We start from the raw sequence: 21,099 nt of genomic DNA, 5'->3' as shown, positions 1-21,099 counted from the left end.
CATTATGTAGGTATTTTTGTCCAGCTGTTGACGTTACCGATGCAAAGCGGCGTCATTCAATGATCATCTTTAGAGATTTCACTAACCCTCCCACACATGACAGGTAGTGACGTACAAAATTGTAAAAAATTAGTTGAAAATGTAACGGGAGGAACGTTGAGGAATATAACGGAGTTTTACTTTTAGTGTATATATATATATATATATATATATATATATAGAGAGAGAGAGAGAGAGAGAGAGAGAGAGAGAGAGAGAGAGAGAGAGAGAGAGAGAGAGAGAGAGAGAGAGAGAGAGAGAGAGAGAGAGACTGGTAGCCTATCGGCAAACCACTGATATGCCAGGCAAATGGGGGAAATATGTGAGACAGTGTTGTAAGGACTGGGACAGAAAACAGGGGATGATGAACTAGATAAAACGTGTTCCCAATGACCAGAAAAATGCATTTGCATAGTTATTGTTGTCTCGTGAGCTAAAGCTTCTCATCATTAATTGGTATTTTAGCCCATCAACTCCATTTGTATACAGCAAGTTTCCAATCAACCACCATTGTTTGCACAACATATATACATAAAGGCAAACCTTCTAAAAGGGTTAAAAACTGTTATATATGACACTAAACATCTTTTAGGGAAAAAAAAAAACTTTAGACAAAGCATTCCTAGCAGAGCCTTTTTCAAGTTAAAGTGAGTTGAATCAACTTTATTTGTCCACTAGTAAGCATTGGACTTACATTGCACGAAACACCTACACATGCATATAAAATATGATCATGAATATGTTTTCAAACAGGATACATTTAGGAAGATTAGTTTCATATAACAATACCTAGAGGAATATGCCCTGTTACTTATGTTATGAAATGAAGGCTTCTGATTGAGGAAAAAAGCTATTGGATATTAAAGATGGTTTTGAATTCCTGCTAAAATATCTGGCTTAGTGTGGATCCCATTGTTTGTTAGAAACTGGTTCAAAGTGACCAGTCCTTCAGGTTCAATCTCCTCCAAGTTACCCTGTGCCCTCCGTCCTCCATAGCCAGATCCGGGGAAGTCAACAGACACTGACACCAAGGTAGTGAATCAAGAGAGTTCCACTTTATTGAGGAAAGCACCGAGTATATATGTGTCCTATATCTACTATCTAAATCTACAGGATGACGGGGAAAAGTGAGGCATGTTCTAAGGGTCTATGTAGAAAGGAAAGAGACAAGGTTAGTAAAGATTAGATGTTCTCTGCATGAACGAGCCACGAGCTGTTCCCATGCTCACCATGAGCCACTCCTGTGCTTAAAGAGAAATAGATAGAGAGAGATAGAGAGAGAGAGAGAGAGAGAGAGAGAGAGAGAGAGAGAGAGAGAGAGAGAGAGAGAAAGGGAGGGATAAAGGAGACAAGAAGAGGGAGCGGATGACCTCGGGCGACCAGCTCACGGTCAAGCTGCCATGCCATGACTGATAGGCAGAGACCTTGCGTTGGGTGCCTGAAGAGAGAAAGGCTCCAGTATCTAAGACTCCCCCCTTTGATTCCAAAGGAATCACATATTAGTATATAGACCTTTCTAATACACAGTCACCAAGGCAACATTAGCATGATTAATCACGGAGGTAGAAATGTAAGTTATGAAAGAAGACAGCAGTGACAATAACCAGGGTCAACAAATAAGAATCAACACAATAATCAGGAGTATGGGAAAAATATTTTTTTATGAGCCAATATCCCCAAGGGCTGACAAGGTCAGCCCACCAATTGAATCAAGAATCATCGGCGGGTGGTGGCTCAGCAATAGCGGTCTTCATGTGTGAAATGATGTCAGTAATGTTGTTATAGTAACTATGGATGTCAAAACAAAACATTTCATTAATGAAGATGCCTCCTTCCTTTGCCAAGAGGAGATCAAGGACTAGGCAGTTCTGCAAGACAGTGGTCAACCACCATCCAAGGCCCATGCGGGGAGATTACCACTGGCAGCTAATGCCTTAGATACATTTATCATAAACCCTACTCCCATATTGATTTGACAGTCTGATCAATTATGATTAAGTGCTGTTTCCATAACATCATCTACCGGGACCGGTACCCAGGGTGTATGGAATGCTTGACACACCAGACAGTCCTTCCCTGGCTCCACCTCTCCTGCCGCTACCAGGGAGACCATACAAGCTAAATTACCATTACAATGTTGTTGATGACTCTGAAAGCCCACTATCCCCCCTTTTGTACCTTTTGAGACTGAAAATAATGCCAATATTATCACACGAATGGGGCCCATTATTCCTACAGTAAGGTTTTATATGCATTTATCAGGAAAGGACCAAAGAGTCTGCAAAAGGATGTTAATAGGCAGATAAGATATCTATCAAGTTATAATACCAGTGCTAAAGTGTATTGACATACAGGGCCAAGGAGTACTTCCTTGGTGTGTGGTGCAGCCAAGGGGCAGTCCCTCAGCATGAAATCATATAACAAATTTTGTACTATATTTGAATTTGTTAAGGTGCATTTTGCTTGTCGGATGCGTTAGCTACTCCCGATGTTAGTATAGCGGTTTGGGTCACTGCGATCACAGTTGTTGGGGGTCCATACGCAGCTTCACCAACTTTCCGAGGGTTCAATGATTTGACCAAAACAGTGTCACCTGGAATAAATGGATGAGTAGGCTTGTCTGTGGGAAGAGGGAGAGTGCAAGAGACATTACCATGCACACTGTTCAATTTCTCAATCAACATTTGGGTGTAGTCCCCCAAGATCACGTCCATGTCACCTGAATGAGAAATACCTGGGTTAATTCTGACCCATAGGGTTGTAAATGGTCTACCAAAAATTACCTCAAATGGTGACAATTTGGTGGTGGCACTGGGTGTCATTCTGTTCTCACACAACACCACTAGCAGTACATCTATCCACTTCTTTCCTGTTTCCATCATAGCCTTTGTTAACCTTTCTTTCAAGGTACAATTCATTCTCTCAACAAAGCCAGATGACTGAGGATGATAAGGGATGTGAAACTTCCAGTCAATAGTTATGTAGGTGCATAGTTTCTGAGTTACCTTAGAAATGAAACAGGGTCCCTGATCTGAATCTGTTACCTGAGGCACACTGTACCTCGGTATTATGTCCTTGCGTAGGATTTTAACCACAGTGCGGACATCTTCCTTAGAACAAGGAAACGCCTCAGTCCACTTGGAAAACCTGTCTACAATCACCAGCAGGTACTTCAACTAGCCACAAGGTGGCGTGTGCGTAAAGCCTATCTGTAGACACTGAAAGGGATATTCAGGAACCGGCAAGGCATCATGTTTGGCTTGTGTTTTACCCTGGTTGCTTCTAGCACAGGTTAAGCAGCTATCTAGGAGGAGTTTTACAGTTTTATGTGTTTCCGGTATACAAAGCTGTTTTTGAATGTTAGCCCCCTTTGTGCGACGTGAAATCTCATGAAAATGACGCATAAGAAATGGCAAAACAGATTTAGGAAGGGCGATACGCCCCTCTCGGTCACGAATCAGACCATCATTATCAGGCCTGCATCCTTGATCAGCCCAGTGAGAGCAGTCCTGTCGTGTACCCTGAGCTTGTAAGAAACGCAGATCGATATCAGTCGGTACCAAACAATGAGAAAACATGGAGACAGCTTCACATGTCGATGATATAGCATATGGGCTGCCCAACATGCAACCTCGTCCGCTAAGGCAATTGCCAGAGGCTGTGTCAGATCCAGAGGTTGTGTCATGACCCCTGACCTTTACGACAGCCAGCCGAGCTGGTAGTGTACAAGCAGACAAATGTGCAGACACTAGTCCTGAATTAGAAATGGGCTTACCATCCGAGGTGCGGAACCCCCTGGAGTGCCAAATCTTACCGAAGTCACGAGCAACTCCAAACGCAAAACGGAAATCAGTATAGATGGTGACAACCTGATCTCGGAATACATGACAGGCCCTGGTCAATGCCATCAGTTCAGCTACTTGAGCAGACCTGTAAGGGAGAGAGTAAGCCTCCCAAATGAAGTTGGGCAGAGAGCAGACAGAATAACCACAGGAAAATTCGGAGTCAGACGGTTTAAAACATGAGCCATCGACAAAAATGTGATAGCCACCTTCAAGCGTCATGCTAGAGAGATCAGAGCACATTCTCGATGACTCAAGGATAGCCTCAATGCAGTCATGGGGCACAGAGTCATCAGAATGATCTAGCGATATGAAAAGCGATTGCAACAGATTAGCAGGTGAACTTAGGGTCGTGTGTGATTTAATGGTTAAATTCTGAGTGGCACAGAGGATAGCCTGAACGCCACTGTGCCATCATGTGCTGTGTTTGAATGTTATTCATAATGTTAATAACTTGATGTGAAGTGTGTAGAACCATGGGATGAGACAGTGCCAATTTCTCTGCGTCAATGACCAGCAGGGCCGGGGCAGCCACAGTGTGTAAGCAGGCCGGCATGCCTTAAACTACCGAATCAAAAAATTTGTAAAGGTAGGCCACAGGGCAATAATTGCCACAGTGCTCCTGGGCCAGGACGCCCATGGCTGTGGAGCTGTTTTCAGAAATGTAAAGGTGAAAGGGCAGATTATAGTTCGGCAGGCCAAGCGCTAGAGCAGAGCACAAGGCTGATTTCAGAGCCCTAAATGAGTGATACATGGGCTCACTCCAGACCAACGTATCAGGACAGTCTTTTTCACAGCCCTGCCTGAAGACTTTATCATGAAAGGAACAATCCGGCACCCATTGGCAGCAGTAGTTAACCAGACCTAGGAAACTCAGCATAGCTTATTTTGTGCTGGGCGGAGGGATGTCACGTATGACTGCCCGGTCATCTGAGAGGCGACATTCACCAGCGGACAACAGGAACCCCAGATACATGACAGACGGCTTGCACCACTGGAGCTTAGATGGTGAAACCTTAAACCCACATGAAGCCAGATGTTTCAGTAGTGAGCGGGACCCCATCACGCAGCACTCCTGCATTGTTGATGACAAGAGGATGTCGTCTGCATAACTGATAACAACACAGTCCTCTGGAGGGACTCAGGACACCAGTGTGTCTCTTACAACAGCGAAGAACACAGGCGGGGAGTCCAGGAAGCCCTGGGGGAGTCGGCACCACGTGTATTGCTTACCCTGAAACGTAAATGCGAAAAGTGGTCGGCTGTCCGGGTGGACTGGTACATAGAAAAAGGCAGAGCAAATATCCACAACAATAAAATAGTAATGGTGTGCAGGAATAGCAGTTAGAATGGCAGACACATCAGGCACCAGCGGGACTATAGGAACTACTATGTCATTAATGCACCTTGTGTAAATCTCCATTCCTTACCACTCGGTTTATGCATTGGGTTTACAGGTGTATTGTAGGGTGACACAGTGGGAATGATTACGCCTTAGGTGAGCAGTGAGTCAATGATAGGTAACAATGATAGGTCTCTTCTTCATGAGATAGCGGATACTGATTACAGTAAACGGGTATCGTGCTTGTAGTGAGGACAATCTATAAACCCCACATCGTTATTATGGGTGGCCCACTGTGATTTAGGGATGTCTTCCAGCTCAGGAAGTATAGAGTGGTCGGCTGTGTTGCTAGGCTGGCCCAACACATCTGTAAACATAGAGATATTTGGTCCAGAATGGATCGTCATTTTGCCCTAAGAGATTCATTTTAAACATTACATCACGACCCAACAGGTTAAATGGAGAACCAGGAATAACTACAAACTGATGCATCAAAAAAATTGAGGGGTCATCCAGACTTCTAACGGGCAGAGAGTGCATTTTAGGACAGTCCACAAGGACCCCGAAATTCCCACAGAACTAACAGACGAACCAGAGACCAGACCAGTGTAACAGTTCGAGCTAAAGGATGAATAAGTGGCACCAGAGTCCACCAGAAATGAATAAGAATGATTATCAATTAGCAGATCAATAACAGGATGCAAATGAAAATCATTAGCTAGGGTGGCACTTAAACCTGCAAACTGGTTCAGATTAGTGTCCGTGAGGGTCCCGTCCTGAGGGCACTCCTATTGATTAGGTGGCGGTGCTGGTGGGAAAGCTGGTGCAGCCTACCAATTACCAGGATATTGAAATCCGTCCATGGGCTGCTGACCCTTTCTGTCGTCATTCTTTGATTTTGATTCATCCCACCATTCCTTACAGCATTCACGAGCAAAATGACCCTTTTTGTGACAATAGTGGCACTCCAAGTTCTTCTTAAACTGGGTGCTAACCATGACAGGGACTGGTTTCTGTATTGTAACGGGAAGGGCACCCACAGCCTCTAATTCGTGCACCATAGAGGCAAACTCAGTTGGAGACTTACTAAAGAGGTTCTCTATGTTACACCACAGAGTTTGTGCATGTTGAGGATTCATATTTTGCAGGCAAGTTGATACGAACAGGTTCCTGTCTGACTCTGAGGTTGATCCAAGGCCTGCCTGCTCAGTCCAGGCCCTAGTAAAACAGGAGAGTAAAACACTAAGCATGGCTCATCAGGGCCATATCTGCAGCTGGTTGCTGCATAAATGTCTCTCCGAGAGGCCTGTAGTTTAAGTAGGAATTCCTTCAGTTCCTGATAAAAGGTGTCAACATTAGTCTGCTGTGTCCAGTAATAAACATTGGCTCAGTCGCTATTCGAATTTGGGAGGGTGTCATTGCTAAACGACAGTGACTAAATGCCATTAATCAGCTCCTCCTCAGTAAACCTGTGCTTTAAACAATGCATCAGAATGGTCCTGAAATCAGGTCAAATAGATACAGAGGAGGGAGGGTTCACCAATAAACAGTAAATTTCGTTTCAATAAGTCTCAGGCAGGATAACAAATCATTACACAGTGTACACAAAATTCAGCTCATGCCAATAGACAAGACTTCTTCCACTGTTTCAACAGGCAGGATAACAAGTACAAAATTGAGCTCATGCCAATAGACGAGACTTCTTCCACCTTTTCAACAAGCAGGATAACATGTACAAAATTCAACATTCAGCTCGTACCAACGGACAAGACTTCTTCCACCTTATTTGAGACAAAAACGCACCTAAACTAAATTTAAGCACAGAGATACTAAGCAGGAAGAAGACACATTAAATACTAGGGTGTCACTTACCTGCGCAGTATCCCACTTCTGATACCAGACTGTTAGAAACTGGTTCAAAATGACCAGTCCTTCAGGTTCGATCTCCTCCAAGTTACCCTCTGCCCTCCGTCCTCTGTAGCCGGATCCGGGGAAGTCAAGAGACAATGATACCAAGGTAGTGAATCAAGAGAGTTCCACTTTATTGAGGAAAGCACCGAGTATATATGTGTCCTATATCTACTATCTAAATCTACAGGATGACAGGGAAAAGTGAGGCATGTTCTAAGGGTCTATGTAGAAAGCAAAGAGACAAGGTTAGTAAAGATTAGATGTTCTCTGCATGAACGAGCCACGAGCTATTCCCGTGCTCACCATGATCCACTCCTGTGCTTAGAGAGAGAGAGAGAGAGAGAGAGAGAGAGAAAGAGAGAGAGAGAGAAAGGGAGGGGTATAGGAGACAAGAAGAGGGAGCGGATGACCTCGGGCGATCAGCTCACGGTCAAGCCGCCATGTCATGGCTGATAAGCAGAGACCTTGCGTTGGGTGCCTGAAGACAGAAAGGCTCCAGGATCTAACATTGTTATTATCAAATGATTATCCTATAAACAGTGGAAGAGAATATACACAGACCTTGAATGCTGATTAAACCACCTAAATTATGCAATTTTCTACATCTACATTTCCCTGAAGCAACACACCCACATGTGTACACACACATACCACAAACATAATCAAACTTGTACACAAACGTCCCTTGAATCATGCATATTATCATCAGAGAACTGTAGAGTGAGTAATGTGTAGGGAATTAAAGAGAAATATAGACTAACTAGGGCTGGAGCTTTCTGAGGAGCTGTGAATATAGAGCCATCTTCGACTGTGCTAGGCGAGATGCAAACAATGCATGACTAACAAATAATTTGTGGAAAAACTAATTCATGGAAACAGGTAAAGTGAAGAGTCAGTCAGTGAAACAGGCAGAGCACCTCGCCTATTTCCTCTTCATGCGAGGGCACTTCAGACGGCCTTCCTTAGAAGAAAGAGGAAAAAAAGGAAACACCTTAAATTAACTCACAGGTTCAAAAGTTGTGGATTTTAAATAATTCTATAAGGCTGTGTATTTGCTCCATGTCAGAATTAAAATAAAAATAAGCAAGTATGTAAAAGATGTATGTAATAAAATAAAAAGATCAAATACAGAAACGTGACTGTTTCAGTGCTCTCCGGAAAACATGCAAGGTGTGTGTAATGAAATTTTATGGAGGATTAAATCTGCAATTTTTGAAAGGGCTGTGCTTCATCAGTGTCAGCAAATGCATTTACCTTGATCAGTTTCTTCAGTGTAGTGTTCTGGCAACGGATGCTGAGTTTCCAGTTCTTACAGCTGCCCTTTCCTGCAAACCGCTCAAAGTCAGACGGAGTGAACCAGCAGCCCTGTGAATGAATGCATGCGCCCCCTACAGGCCACATGCTGCTGTGTCAGTACCAGGATAGTTTGGTATGTAATATCTAGATTCTTACCTTTAGATGAGAGCAAGATTAAGGTCCAGTAAAAGTAAATTTAATCCAACAGGGTAACCCTAACTCTCTTTTTATATGTACATTTCTGTCATCACAGAAATAATTCTTGATTTTATTTGTATTGGTAAATTAAAATGTGTGGGGCTGCATATAAACACACACACACAAAAAACCAAAAAAAAAACCCAACAACAACAATAACTGCTGTATGGTTCTTAAATAACTGGCAGCCTACAGGTCCAGCAATGCTGCAGAATACAATGTTGCCAGAGCTAACCTCATAAGATCATGGAGTGTGTTAAAATGCCTCACTAGCAGAAAATCAATGAACACTTCACAAATAATAACCCAGGATGTGGATGGAAGATATCCAGTCCATACAACCTCTGAGTCCAGTGATGAGGACACCAACACCATCTCTATCCCTTTGGTGTCTACTGCCATAGGTTTACTGAACCATAATATGGGAAGAATGAGAACCTTTAGCCAGCTTGTTTCCGCAGAGAGTGCCTTTTTTATTTCCACAGGTAACAGGTAGCTTTTCTCCTCTCTTAACTGCAGAAGCTGAGAGAGCAAGAGAAAAATTATAGAATATAATTAGAATATAATATTGCAATTCTAAAGGGAAAAAAACCTACATAATATCAAATGCAATACAGCAAAAACAAATACATAACTCAAACCAAATTAGTTAAATGTGTAAAGACTTTCAAAAAGGTGTATTACATAAGGTAAACTAAGGTAGAAAGATATTTTATTTTATCTTATAAATACATTAATGTTTTAGTAACAGTTATAAAATTAAGGATATTCTGTGATCATTTTAGGCCAAGTATGTGATTAAAAAATAAACAAAGGATTGTAAAGGCACAGGGTAGCAGACAAAGAACATGAGGAGGGGCTGAACTGGAGCTTATCGCTATCCAACAGAACACCAAATCTGATCTAAGACCAGTTTGGGTCTAGTGTATCCTACTAAATCTAATCATTTCACCAAGGGATTGCTGCAATTATTCTCAAATGTTGGACATAAAGGGCACTTGACCACAGACTTACAGAATTTGGGCTTCTTGGGGCTTTTCTGTTGGTTGGGGGAGGAAGAAGAGGATGGGCCGGGTTGCTCATCATCCTCAGTCTCTTCAACACTTTTCTTTCTTTTGCTTCTTCCTCTCCTCTTCTTTGCTGTGTTTTCTTCACTCTGGGGTTTCTTCACCTCTGAATGAAAGAGTTTCACACAGGATTTTTAAGAATCTGAATGAAAAATCAACTTGAAAAAGTACTTCAAGTCATCACAAGAAAAACAAAATACGACTGCTTATACTGAAGGTGGGTGAAACCATTACACACAAAAATACCACAGCAGAACAAATTAAGGTTCAGTCATACACATGCATACTATAAATCCTGAATAAGAAAAACAAGACTTTCAGTAGTGGATTTACAAGTAGAGAACATTATAGAATGAGCAGTTGCACAGCCTGAGAAGTTGTATAAGTGTCTGAGAGGAACGGACCGTCCATCAGGCTTTTTCTGAGCCCACACAGAACTGGGTATTTCTGCAGGATGTGGTTGTGGAATACACATCTCCAAAACACCTTCACCTTGTCGCTTCTCTCCTTCTCCAGCCTGTCCAAAACCTCATACACACCATCCTTTTTCTTCTCCTTACACCTCATCCTTATCACCTTCTGCAAGGATAAAATAACTCAGTGTTTGAGAGAGAGAGAGAGAGAGAGAGAGAGAGAGAGAGAGAGAGAGAGAGAGAGAGAGAGAGAGAGAGAGAGAGAGAGAGAGAGAGAGAGAGAGAGAGAGAGAGAGAGAGAGAGAGAGAGAGAGAGAGAGAGAGAGAGCGCTTGCCTTATATAGTTTTTCTGGGACCAAATCATAGTCTCGCAGCTGGTTGAGGAATATGTTCGGTTGTTCCATGCAGGACATTTCCGTCTTTTTGCAGTGAAAAAACCCAATTAACTCTTTATTCGTTAGAAACTCTAGAAAGTGTAATGGCTCCATACCAAAAGGCGTCGTCCCACAGTCAGTCGTCTGTACAGTAAAACGACAGTCAAATTAAACAGCTGTTACAAAGCCTCAAATTATGTACAGTAGCATAATTGTAAGTCAATAAAAATAAAATTGCTGTTTTAAACTAATGAGGAATTATGTTTTTATTTCTAAATAAACGACAAGATAACACTTCACAGGCCACGGTTATACAAAACTTGAACAATGCGCTCTAATCCTAATTCTGCCTCATTCGTATAGGATTTATAATGTCAGAGTACCTCGATACGGCTCCCAATTGGATTATCAGTCGGTAAGCGTTGATTTTTACACGTGAAATCTACAAATCTCCCGTCTAGGATGACGGAAGTACCTCACTCGCTTACTCCTCGAAAAACGAAACTTTACCTCAGAGCGCGTCCGAAATTCAGAGAACGCTCGAATGACACGCGCGACGCCCTCTAACTTTGAGCAACGCGATGGTACCAACATACCTACAAGACACTCTGGAGGAAGGTGCATGGGACCTCCAGCTCCCCAGCTCTCAAAAGTGCTGGCACGATAGGGGAAAAAATGAAAATGTGGTACGGTATGATAAGCCCAAAGCTGGTAATCATACAAACATAGACTATTCGAAAGAAAGGCTAACTATGAAATACGTAATATAAAAACTAATAAAACACTTTATAAAATAATGGCTGTCTGTTTCTGATAAACACATGAGAATAAAAAGAGTATTAGAGTCACTGATTTAATGACACGATACATTAAAAAAGAAGGAATTACATCAGACTACGATGGGATCAAATATGGATCTAGTCTTTAACTACACATATTTTAGATTATTAAATAAATATACTCTGCGTTTCCTGTATGTATTAAAGATGTGCAAGCAAACTATTGAAAGGATGTTTTAATAGAAAAATTAAAACTGTAAAGCAAACAACAACAACAACAACAACAACAACAATATCATCATTAAAAACCCATGGCCTTGTTCTACTAGACTTGCTCTGGAGGAAGGGAGTGCAACAAATTGTACAAATTCGATTGAACCTCTTGCATTGACCGTTCCCTTCTGGATGGTAACGTGTCATCCAGCTCTTCAGCTCTTCTTGTCTGAACTTATCTTAGCTTCTCTGAACTTAGAAAACACATCAGTCACCATCAGGACATGCTCTCTTCCATCACTTCCATCCATAGGTTTAGAAGTGGTCAACCTTCCCATGAATGTTCACACCTTAGGCTGTACCCCCTTAGCAACCACAAAGCATGAACACTCATGGCACCATTGCTCCATATCTCTTCTCATAAGGGTCCAGTAACACTTTGCTGCACCATGCTGGTAGTTCTCTCCTCTCCTTGATGTCCATGATTGTCATTTAGGACAATCAGCACCTCTTCTCACAGGGCCTATGGTAACACCAACTGCAACGGTTCCCTTCCTCCATTGGGTAAGTATATCATCATCTTGACTAAAAACCTTGCGATTCTTATGCAATAAAGCATGAGCTGCCGCTTGCTGACTGTTGCTGCCTCATTGTTAAAGAATGCCAAGAACATTCCTGATATTCTGCAGATCGAACCATTGCTACGCACTCTACCGGTGACACCTGCATAGTTACACTTTGCATAGTTATTGTAGCTCTAGTGACCTAAAGCTTCTCATTATTAATTCTGCTTAAATATTTTTCATTTTCCTTTCCAACGTGAAGATTTTAATTGTGATAAAACCAATAAACAGTTATACTGTGATAAAACCAATAAACAGTTATACACTCCAAAAACACCTCTGTAAAATAGACACTGCACTGACTTATGCTCTAGTGTGTTAAGTAACATGAGGCTAAACTGTAAACACGCGCCTACACTTCATACACCTACCTGAAGTAAATCTGCTTTTGAATAAAACCCCACTGACAGACCCACAGCTGACTGGCAAAGAAGGAGCCTGAAACTCAGACAAATCCATTGCCTCTCCCTCCTCTGTCTCTCCTTCTTCATCCTCCTCTTCTTGCTCCCCTCTCTGCTCCTCCTGGCCAACTGACTCCTTCATTTCTTCACTGGTCGCTGACAGTTAAAGAGGGGTGGAGCAACACACACCTCTTCATGCGAGGGCACTTCAGGTGGCCTTCCTTAGAAGAGAGAGGAAAAATGAAGCACCTTAAATTAACTCACAGTTTCAAAAGGTCAAAGTTTTAAGTAAGTCTATAAGGCAATGCATTTGGTCCATGTCACAATCAAAAGAATAATATGCAACTATGTCAAAGATGTGTGCAATTAAATAAAAACATCAAAGACAGAAAAGTACACATGAAACGTGTGTATTAAAATTTTATGGAGGATTAAATCTGCAGATTTTGACAAGGTTGTGTGTTCCATCCATTTTATTGTCTGCGGTTAATGCTAGCCAATGAATTTACCTTAATCAGGTTCTGCAGTGGAGTGTTCTGGCAACGGATGCTGAGTTTCCAGTTCTTATGGCTGCCCTTTCCTGCAAAATGCTCAAAGTCAGACGGAGTGAACCAGCGGCCCTGTGAAAGAAGGCTAACCCTAACCCTAACCCTAACCCTACAGGGCACACACTGCTGTGTCAGTACCAGGATAGTTTGGGACATTACATCCAGATTCATGCCTTTAGCCTGAGAGAAAGATTAAGGTCCAATAAATGTAAATTTAATCCAACCAGAGCACAGTCCACAGCATCAGACCCACCACTTATACTACAGACCCATGACACCTTGTGAGAAGGGTGATCAGCAAAGCGAACTACAGGAAAGCAGCAAGGCTGAGATGCTCAACTAGCAGAGGTACCCAGCATTTTCAGCAGGTCTCTGTCAGGCTCCTGAGTGGTGTAACAGAAGAGTATTTGGCCCATTGTCAGGAGATTGTGCATTTGATCCCCAGTGATGCCATAGCCATCTGACAAAACAAAATTGTATGTACTCGTAGGGGAACACTGGTGCCATGAGTCTGGCTCAGACCATAGTTTATCTCTTCATCAATGGAGACATGGTGGAAAGAGTGTCAAGCTTCAAGTTCCTGGGCATCCACATGTTGGAGGATGTATAATAGACTGCCAATACACTGGTACTATTTTCTGAGCTCAATAAAGAAAGTCAGTCTCAGCAAAGATCTGCTTGTTACCTTCTACTGCTGTAGTACTGAGAGCATCCTTACGTACTGCATGTCAACATGGTTCACCAGCTGCACCACAGACAGATAGCAGGTCATCAACCGTGTGCCCAGAGAGTCATCGGAGCCCAGCTGTCACCTCTTCAAATAATCTGGAACTCCTACTGTCTTCACAGAGCCATCACTATTTGCAACAGCCCTACACACCCTTGCCAGCAGCTTATCACTCTCCTGCCCTTTAGATGGCGCTACAAGTGTATCATCCCCTGCATTGACAGACTGAAGAAAAGTTTTTACTCCAGCAGAATAAACCTCCTAACTCACCCTGCCATGAAACCACTCATTAGAATATTTATAAGTAGAGCTGCACAATATTTAATTTCTTGGGTCAATACAATAACCAATTATCGGTTGAAATTCCAATATAATTTTGAACTACCGCCCTGTCGCCCTCACATCAGTCGTGATGAAGTGCTTTGAAAAGCTAGTCAGAGACTTCATCACATCTTCACTGCCAGCCTCCATGGACCCACTGCAGTTTGCATACCGCCACAACCGCTCCACTGACGATGCAATTGCACATCTGCTCCACACTACACTGACTCACCTGGACGAAGGGCGGGGAAATTATGTTAAAATGCTATTTGTCGACTACAGTTCAGCATTTAACACTATCATTCCCTCCCTACTCACTACTAAGTTGGGAGATCTAGGACTGCATACATCCCTGTGCGACTGGATCTCCAACTTCCTAACAGACAGACCACAATCAGTACGGGTGGGCAACTGCGCCTCATCCACCCTCACCCTCAGCACTGAAGCTCCTCAGGGTTGTGTCCTAAGCCCCCTGCTCTACTCACTGTACACCTACGACTGCACAGCCACTTCCAGCTCTAACATCATTGTCAAGTTTGCTGACGACACCGTTGGCGTGGGTCTGATCTCGGACAACGACGAGAGGGCCTACCTGGAGGAGATTAAACACCTGGAAAACTGGTGCCAGGAAAATAATCTCCTCCTAAACGTCAGTAAGACAAAGGAGCTGATCGTGGATTGCAGCAAGAAGCAGGAGCGGCACTACCAACCTGTGAGGATCAGTGGAACCACGGTGGAGAGAGTAGATAGTTTCAGGTACCTTGGAGTTCACATCTCGCAGGACCTGTCCTGGTCCCGCCATACCAACTCCCTGGCAAAGAAGGCTCGTCAGCGTCTTTACCACCTCAGACGCCTAAGGGACTTCAGACTGCCCTCCAAAGTACTGCGGAACTTCTACACCTGCACTATCGAGAGCATCCTCACGGGGAACATCACAGTCTGGTTTGGGAATAGCACCAAGCAGGACAGACAAGCACTCCAAAGGGTAGTGCATTCAGCAGAGCGCATCACTCACACGGAACTTCCTGACCTGCAGACCATCTACTACAAGCGGTGCCAGACCAAGGCCAGGAAAATTGTGAAGGACCCCATCCATCCCAACAATAGACTCTTCTCTCTGTTGAGGTCAGGGAGGCGCTTCCGCTCCCTGAAGACCAAGACAGAGAGGCTGAAGAGGAGCTTCTTCCCACAGGCCATTCGGGCCCTGAATCAGGGAAACTGATAAACTGTGGGGACCACCACCACCACCACGTAACATGACTGTATATCTGTACATCTGTATATATAGATTTAGATTTATACTCAATTACCCTGTTACACAACAACTGTAGATATGGTATTATACAAAATGGATCTGTACATTCTGTAGATTGTGTACATATATACCCAACCATATACATTGTACATTGTGTATATAATCATAATATACATATATTGTACATACATTGTTAATATATTTTTGTACATACATAGAATATATATATTTATCTACAATTTATCTTTTTTCTCTATGCACCCCTGTTTCTCTTCCTCAGTTTGGACAGAGCACTCTCCACCATTTCACTGCGCGTTATACTGTGTATGACTATGTATGTGACGAATAAACCGAACTTGAACTTGAACTTGAACCAATAAGCGACACTGGCCAAAGTTTTTGATTTGTTTTTTTTTTTTTACAAAGTTTAATTTGATTACCTGTGTGGTCATTTTGTATTGGACATTGGCCTCCCTGTTCTCTACATATCTGCATTAGCCACTGAAAAACTCATATCAGCTGACTACTAAGATGGACAATCACAGTAAAGGTAAGCATGTTAGTACACCACTATTATCAGACATCATATACATAAGGAACATATAACCATGCCCATATTATGAAATATAATCACAGTATCCATTACTAATACCATTACAGGGAATGCAACAACATCACAGGGAACACAACATAATCACAGCAAACAACACCATTGCAAGGAACGAAACACCATCACAGGGAACATAACGCCATTACAGGGAACACAACACCATTACACAAGACCATTACAGGGAACTTGACAACATTACTTGCCTCACTAGGGCTTGGTGATATGGCAAAAATATGATCACAATTTCTTTCCCATATTGATCAATATCGATATTTATCACAATATATAATTTGAAAATGCTGCCAGTTTCAAGAGCATCATGCTAATGAGTGAAGACTAAGGAAACCAGGAGATTTATTATTATTTAAACTATACTAGTTTATTTGCAAAAATAGAATGTAATGTAAACATTTAACTGTGCAAACAAACTTCAGTCAAATGTTTTAAAGATGCATGACTGGTCTTCAATCTTCTGAAGTGTACACATATCACTCTGCTGCTGCGCTCCCTTCAGTGGCTTCCAGTGGCTGCACCCATCTGATTTAAAATTTTGATGTTTGCCTACAAAATCAAAAATGGACCAGTCCCTCCATACACATGAATGGTCAAAGACCGATCTGTACCTCGTCTACTTTGACCTCAAGCGCAGCTTGGCTTAAACACCATGCTTCAAGTTTCATGGAAGGCAAGCATCGAGATTATTCTCTGTCCTGGTTCCCAGATGGTGATACAAACTTCCCTGGCTGTCCGGAGCAGAGTGCCTTGCAGTCTTCAAATGCAAACTGAAGACCCATCTATTTGTGGAATATTTAAAGATTTTAATTTAAAATTAAAAGATTTTATGTGTTTCCCATCTTGGTTTGCACCGACCAATGACATATTTTGCAGACTGCCTGTACTAATCCATATTTCATTGCTTTTATGCCATCCAAACCACTTCATAAAACTGATTATGTTTTTGCCAACAATTTCCTCAGCTATGGAGGATATTGTGGGTTTACATTTGCTTCCACTTTCAAACCACTCGCAGGTTATACCCAATTTCCTCTAGTTTTTCGAAGCTAGTAGCTCAAGCAATGCTTGGCGGTAGGAAATAGGCATTTACTTTGAGGTGCAAGACAAAACTGACTGAATGTTGTTACGTTTATTTTTTCTGTGTGATGTAACAGCCTATCACGCAGAATCTATCCTTTTACTGAACCATAACATGGGACCAATGAGAGAGTACCTTTAGCCAGCTTGTCTCGATAGAGAGTGGCTCTTTATCTCCACAGGTAACAGGTAGTTGAGTTTTAAAAAGAGCAAATGTCCAAATATTCACCTTCTCTCCGCTCTTAACTGGAGAAGCTGAGTGAGAAAGAGAGAATGTATGTGTGTGTGTGATGTAATTAGAATAAATTCCAGCAATTTTAAAGAAACAAAACTACTTATCAAATACAATACATTAATAACAAATACATATCAATCAAATATCATACCAAAGTTAAGGCTTTCAAAAAGCTGTGCATTACATATGTAAACTAGGATATAAGGATATATAATATACATTCATTCACTGTTCATAGTAGCAATTATATCATTAGGGATGTAACGTGTGGGAGGTGGAGAGCGAACACACTTGCAAATTGCCAGCCCCTTGGACATGAGATGGAACTGAACTAAATAGGGAAACCATAATAGAAAGGATGGATGGAATAGAATAACTAAATAATGTGTTTAACAGACACAAACTAACAATACAGAATAGAACAAAGAACAAACAGGCTAACATGAAATTAACAGGCTTACAGGGTGAGGGCGAGAACTAGGGAACAAGGGAATTAAACAAAAGAAAACTATAACAGAGAACAATGAAGAGGTATAAAACTAGGACATGCAGGGAGAACACTGAACAGGACTACGTATGGTAGACAAACAACAACAACAACAACAACAACAATGACAAAAAACCCACAAGTAATCATAACTCAAAGAAAACCAGATAATACTTGCGTATATAAAAAGGGGAAACAAACAAAACAAATTGATGGGAAAATACCAGACGAGGAAAGAGAGCGGAATCAGACAAGTGAATACTAACGGGGAAAGCAGCGTAGATAAAAACACAGAGAGACAGTACGACAGACTAGTGAACAAAAGAAAACTAATGAACATGAACAGGCAAAGTAGCAGACAGAGAGGGTAACTAGACCTGGAACATGAGGAGAAACTACATATAAACTAGAGCGCTCAAGCAAGAAATAGCAAAACAATGACCAACAAACAAGAGACCCAGGAACAAGGTTTACATAGGACCACAATTAGGGTCAAACTAGGAACAGCTGGAGATAAAGGGGGGGGAAAAGGGAACCATGGAAACAAATGAAAACTGGGAAACATGGAAGTGACTAGGTTGCCAGGGAAACGGGGAAAACTCCGGTCTGCAGGCGCGACAAGGGATGTTCTGTGATCCCTTATCCAACAGAGAGCCAGATCTGATCTAAGACCAGTTTGGGTCTAGTGTATCCTACTAAATCTAATCATTTCACAAGGGGATTGCTGCAGTTATTCTCAAATGCTGGACATAAAGGGCACTAGACCACAGACTTACAGAATTTGAGCTTCTTGGGGCTTTTCTGTTGGTTGGGGGAGGAAGAAGAGGATGGGCCGGGCTGCTCATCCTCCTCAGCCTCATCAACACTTTTCTTTCTCTTGTTTCTTTGTCTCTGCCTCTTTGCTATGTTTTCTTCACTCTGAGGTGAGTCAGTCAACTCCTCTGAATCAGGGCGTTTCACACAGGATTTGTAAGACCCTGAATGAAAAATCACCATGAAAAAGTGCTTCAAGTCAAAACAATTACAGGAAAAACAAAACAGAACAGTGGGTGGAACCGTTACACACATAAAAATATCACAGCAGAACAAATTAACATTCAGTCATACACATGTATACTGTAAATGCTGAATAAGTAAAAACAAGAATTTCAGTAGTAGGTCTACAAGTAGAGAACATTATAGAATGAGCAGTTGCACAGCCTGAGAAGCTGTATAAGTGTCTGAGGAGTACGTACCGTCCATCAGGCTTTTTCTGAGTCCACACTGGGTATTTCTGCAGGATGTGGTTGTGGAATACACATCTCCAAAACACCTTCACCTTGTCGCTTCTCTCCTTCTCCAGCCTGTCCAAAACCTCATACACACCATCCTTTTTCTTCTCCTTAAACCTTATCCATATGACCTTCTGCAAGGATAACACAACTCAGTGTTTGGGAGAGAGAGAGAGAGAGAGAGAGAGAGAGAGAGAGAGAGAGAGAGAGAGAGAGAGAGAGAGAGAGAGAGAGAGAGAGAGAATGAGAGAGAGAGAGAGACAGAGAGAGAGAGAGAGAGAGAGGTACAAAAGAAGACTGGTTAGCTATGTTATTTAACAGAATCAAGGTGACTGATAAGCAATTCTTACCTTATATAGTTTTTCTGGGACTAAATCATGGTCTCGCAGTTGGTTGAGAAATGTGTTCGGTTGTACTATGCAACACATTTCCGTCTTTTTGCAGTATAAAAACCGAATTGACTCTTCATTCTAAAAGCGTTGTCCCACAGTCAGTCGTCTGTTCAGTAAAACGACAGTACAATTAAACAGCAGTTATAAAACCTCAAATTATGTGCAGTAGCATAACTTTAAATCGCGTGTACAGTCAATAAGAATCAAACTGCTGTTCAAAATAAATCACGAACTATGTTTTTGTTTCTAAATAAGGATGGCAGAAGCACCTGGTCGTCAGAACACAACGGAATTACAACCTGATATAGGGGAAACGAAATTTTCAGATCGCTATAATTTGTGAGATACTCTAATTCTGACTTTAAAATATATACTTTTAAGCCATTGGTGTGGTTCCATCTGGTGGCTAAAACACAAATTGTACAGTACTTACATCAATAACGTTTTTAAATCGGTGTTACGGAACGCTCACCTCCCACGAGTCACAGGGTTTGGCCTGCCACCTGACTTGGGAGGCTACGTTTGTGGCCACGCCTGCGCATACCTGTACCTCGTCTTGTGTATTTAACCCCTTGTTAGTGTGTGCAGTATCGTTGGTCATTGTTAATGTAGCGTATTGATGTTAAATGTTATCCTCGTCGTTACTACAAGTATTCCTGTTTTCGTGTCTGTTTATTGTTAACCGTTTCATGTTCCTTGTTTATAATACGTGTGAGTGCCGTTGTGTATATGTTTCAATTACATCTTCGTCCTTGTAGAGGTAGTCTGTGCGACCTACTCCACGCGGGCCACCACGCGTTACAATCGGATATATCCGGATTTTTTCGGTCGCTGAAAACACTCTCACACACACACACACACACACACACACACACACACACTGCCTTCGTCCCATAGGCAGCTGTCTGGCACGCTCTAAACCACTATGCCTACAGAGAGGCTGGCAGAGAGGCTCTATGCTGAAGGTAGTAACTTTAATCTTCCAAACGCTGACACCTCATGCAACCACCGTCATTTACATTAGATTGTATGGAGAAATCTGTATTTATAATGTGTACATTGGTTGTGGATAATTAGATCAAGAAAGGATTGTCTAGATCTGTGTTTATGACACACATGTATGTTTTAATAATTATTTATTTTTATTATTAATATTAATAGTATTAATTAGCGTTCTAAGGTTAATGAGACAGCACTTGTGAGAGTGGCTGTCTTCCCCTACAGCTTTTCTTTGTACTGGTTTCAGTTGTAAGGTACTTTATATTTTGTCGTCATGTGCCACAGAGCAACAATGTCATAATTACCTTGGTATCTACCCGGACAGAAAGTGCCACTATCATTCAGAAATCAAATTTCAGAAGCTTCTGCCTTAAATGCTGACTGGACCAAATATTGAGCACTTTTTTTTTTCTCTATGTTTCACTCTGCACTGCTTTGCTAATGTAATGTTGTAATGCTAATGTAACATTTTTGGCTGGCAGAGCATACATGGAATTTCATATCCAAATGGCTGGCATAGTATACAGAAACATCTATACTGAGTATAGGCTGGACAGTCCAAGGTCAAAGTGGGATACAGCCCTAAAAGTGGTGGAAAGCGACTGAGCCAAGATCCTGTGGGAGTTCCAAATACAGACTGATAAAATGGTAATGGCTTACCAAC

The 21,099-nt window shown here is 42.0% G+C and overlaps 1 protein-coding gene and 1 long non-coding RNA gene across 8 annotated transcripts; both read right to left on the bottom strand.

The window, feature by feature from the left end:
• Positions 1–672: 672 nt before the first annotated feature.
• On the bottom strand, positions 673–11,024 carry LOC113587826 (uncharacterized). Of its 7 annotated transcripts, none has more exons than XR_014124295.1 (9): positions 10,866–11,023; positions 10,444–10,626; positions 10,100–10,274; positions 9,643–9,801; positions 9,067–9,150; positions 8,389–8,522; positions 8,052–8,095; positions 7,096–7,198; positions 673–2,659 (listed from the first exon to the last, which is right to left on the bottom strand). XR_014124295.1 is itself a non-coding variant. In XM_027026714.3 (9 exons), exons 3-8 carry the CDS (start codon positions 10,519–10,521, stop codon positions 8,057–8,059), a joined length of 669 nt encoding a protein of 222 aa, XP_026882515.2. In that variant the 5' UTR covers positions 10,522–10,527; positions 10,599–10,626; positions 10,866–11,024; the 3' UTR covers positions 673–7,198; positions 8,052–8,056. The 7 variants fall into 7 exon arrangements, 5 of the variants coding, with proteins under 5 accessions (XP_026882515.2, XP_081572700.1, XP_081572702.1 ...); XR_014124296.1 differs by having other exon boundaries at positions 673–2,632; XM_027026714.3 differs by having other exon boundaries at positions 673–7,198; positions 10,444–10,527; positions 10,599–10,626; positions 10,866–11,024.
• A 4,592-nt stretch (positions 11,025–15,616) lies between these two features.
• On the bottom strand, positions 15,617–19,489 carry LOC145658570 (uncharacterized). Its single transcript, XR_014124176.1, has 4 exons — positions 19,395–19,489; positions 19,009–19,178; positions 18,550–18,750; positions 15,617–17,306 (listed from the first exon to the last, which is right to left on the bottom strand). It is a non-coding gene; the product is annotated as an uncharacterized LOC145658570 (long non-coding RNA).
• Between the last annotated feature and the right edge of the window lie 1,610 nt (positions 19,490–21,099).

This window comes from Electrophorus electricus, chromosome 6 (assembly GCF_041902795.1).
Source record: "Electrophorus electricus isolate QZ-2024a chromosome 6, ASM4190279v1, whole genome shotgun sequence".
Taxonomy (NCBI): Eukaryota; Metazoa; Chordata; class Actinopteri; order Gymnotiformes; family Gymnotidae; genus Electrophorus; species Electrophorus electricus.
The sequence above is the reverse complement of the archived record's forward strand: the minus strand, read 5'-3'. Positions and strand labels throughout refer to the sequence as shown.